General features: G+C 47.5%; 1 protein-coding gene across 2 annotated transcripts in view; it reads left to right on the plus strand.

The window, feature by feature from the left end:
* Window positions 1-1,080: 1,080 nt before the first annotated feature.
* Ndufs4 (NADH:ubiquinone oxidoreductase subunit S4) overlaps window positions 1,081-2,046 on the plus strand; it is a 141,833-nt gene continuing 140,867 nt past the window's right edge. For both annotated transcript variants that reach the window (XM_008832946.3, XM_017798111.2), the window contains exon 1: window positions 1,081-1,232. In XM_008832946.3, the coding sequence (XP_008831168.1) occupies window positions 1,135-1,232 (98 nt within the window). In that variant the 5' untranslated portion in view covers window positions 1,081-1,134. The remainder of the gene's footprint in view (window positions 1,233-2,046) is intronic.

Raw genomic sequence — 2,046 nt, forward strand, 5'->3', positions numbered from 1 at the left:
GAATCAAGTTAAGAACATTAAGTGCACGAAAAATTGTGTCAATACTGAGGCAGGATGTGAGGTGATGTCTGGCCTGGACACCGTAAGTAGAGATCCTGTGTCATAAGAAACAAAGAGGCAAAGGATGTAGTTCAGTGGTGAAGTGCATACTTGTTTTGGGCTTGACCACCAGTAACGGAAGGAGGAAAAAAGTGCAAAGCTTTGTCAGAGTGTGGGGACCAGATGAGATTAAATAGTATTCATAGCAGTTAAATGAGATTATTGTTCACAATCTTAGGTTATTGTCGTGTTTAGTGCCAGTTGAAGTGGGGCCAAACAGGTGACAAAGTAAGGAGTGCTGGAAATGGGGCCAGAAATTAGCATGGCTCTGGGGGCAGAGGTTCTACTCCTGGCTTAAGTGACAGCCCTCTGCTCAGACCCTCTCCTTCAGCCACCAACCTAAAGTTTACAAGACATCAAAGTCTTACAGGCTTGTACCACAAGGCCCAGTTTATGGGGTACTAACCCTGGGCTACCTGCATGCTAGACAAGCACTCTATCAATTAATTTACCTACATCCCCAGCCCCCATTAGGTTTCATGTAAGCCCATATGTTAAAAAACAAAAAACTTTGGAGAGGCCACATTTTTAGGGTGGAAAATATGATTATTATTGTAACTACAGACCATCAGACTGAATGCAGCCTGTTCTGAAGGTTTGCAAACAGAATCTGGCAACACTTTGGGAAAATACTACTTTAGTTTCTCAAAGACTCAGAGAGCCCTCCGGCTCTTCCAGTGGGCTCAGCCCCAGATATTCTGAGTTCTTTGAAAAATTATGAGTCACAGGTGTTTATATTTTCAAGTATTTTCTTTTGGTCTTTTCAGCATCTGTGTAAATAACTAGTCCTACCAATTAACAAGATTGTTTTAGGGACAATATTTACACTTAATGCACCTTTTCATTTTTCTTGCATCTACTTTCTTCCTCATTCAACCAGATCTTTGAAGTCCTTTCTAAACTTCAGAATTAAAGGGAAAACAAACACTCTATAAAGATGATTCTGTTCCATTTCGGTTGCACTGCCTTGAGAACGAAGGAAGTAAGTCCCTTGCGGGGATCCGTCCTCCCGTCCTGGCGTTTGCCCGCAGGAAGATGGCGGCGTTCTCAATGTCAGTGGCGCTGAGGCAGGCGTTGTTGGGGAGAACGGCAGTGCCTACAGCTGCCGTTTCCTTCAGCAGAGTTCCATCCAGGTAACAGAACTGTCGGTCTCCTCCTTCCAGCTTCTCAGGTCTCCCCACTTCTGCGGAGCCCGGCCGGTCGAGCCCGGAGTTGGCCTTCGGGAGAGCGTCCTCCGCTGACCCTTTCCGTGGATGCGCGGGCGGCGTCGGGGCTGGCGGTGGTCAGGTGCTCTACCCGGCGGGGGGCCCCGGCGGCTTGGTTTCTCTGGACTTTTGGGTCTGAAGGGAGAGGGCCTGTGCCTAGGGCTTGCCGGACCTGGGAGAGGAACCGCAGGCCGAGGAGGGGAGGAGTCACACCAGCTGCCTACAGGCCCGCATCCCTCCGTGTCACCTGTCTGCCCCCTTCTCCCGGCCTGGCTGCAAGGTGAAGTCCTCGCTTCCCTTCCTTGGCTTTAGTTAATGCTGATGAGGTTCGAATGGACAGGTGGTTTCAGTCATCAGTCTGCACAGGAGGAAAACGTTTAAGTTAACGGTGTAGATAGTGATCATTGTACCTGTGCGTGTGTGTGGTGGGAATGGAACTCCCGGCGGAGCGTGCACGCGGCCAGCCAATGTAGCTTTTAAGAGATTGTTCTCAGTACCGGAAGTTTCTCCACCTCCAGTTCTACAAACGTTTCGCAATAGGGATAAAATAGGGATTTTTGTTACTCTATTACCCTGAATAATTTTTGGTGACTTTTATTTTTCCCCCGCCTACATTACTTAATTTTTGATTTCCATATTCATCTGTTCTCCTGAATTTATTTTTAATTAGACACACATTAGCATTTCTAGTCTATGAGAAATCATAGTTTATCACTCCTCTCACAGCTTGCTCCTGTGGGGT

The sequence above is a fragment of the Nannospalax galili genome, unplaced genomic scaffold (genome assembly GCF_000622305.1).
Source record: "Nannospalax galili isolate Female #2095 unplaced genomic scaffold, S.galili_v1.0 scaffold235, whole genome shotgun sequence".
In the NCBI taxonomy this organism is placed as follows: Eukaryota; Metazoa; Chordata; class Mammalia; order Rodentia; family Spalacidae; genus Nannospalax; species Nannospalax galili.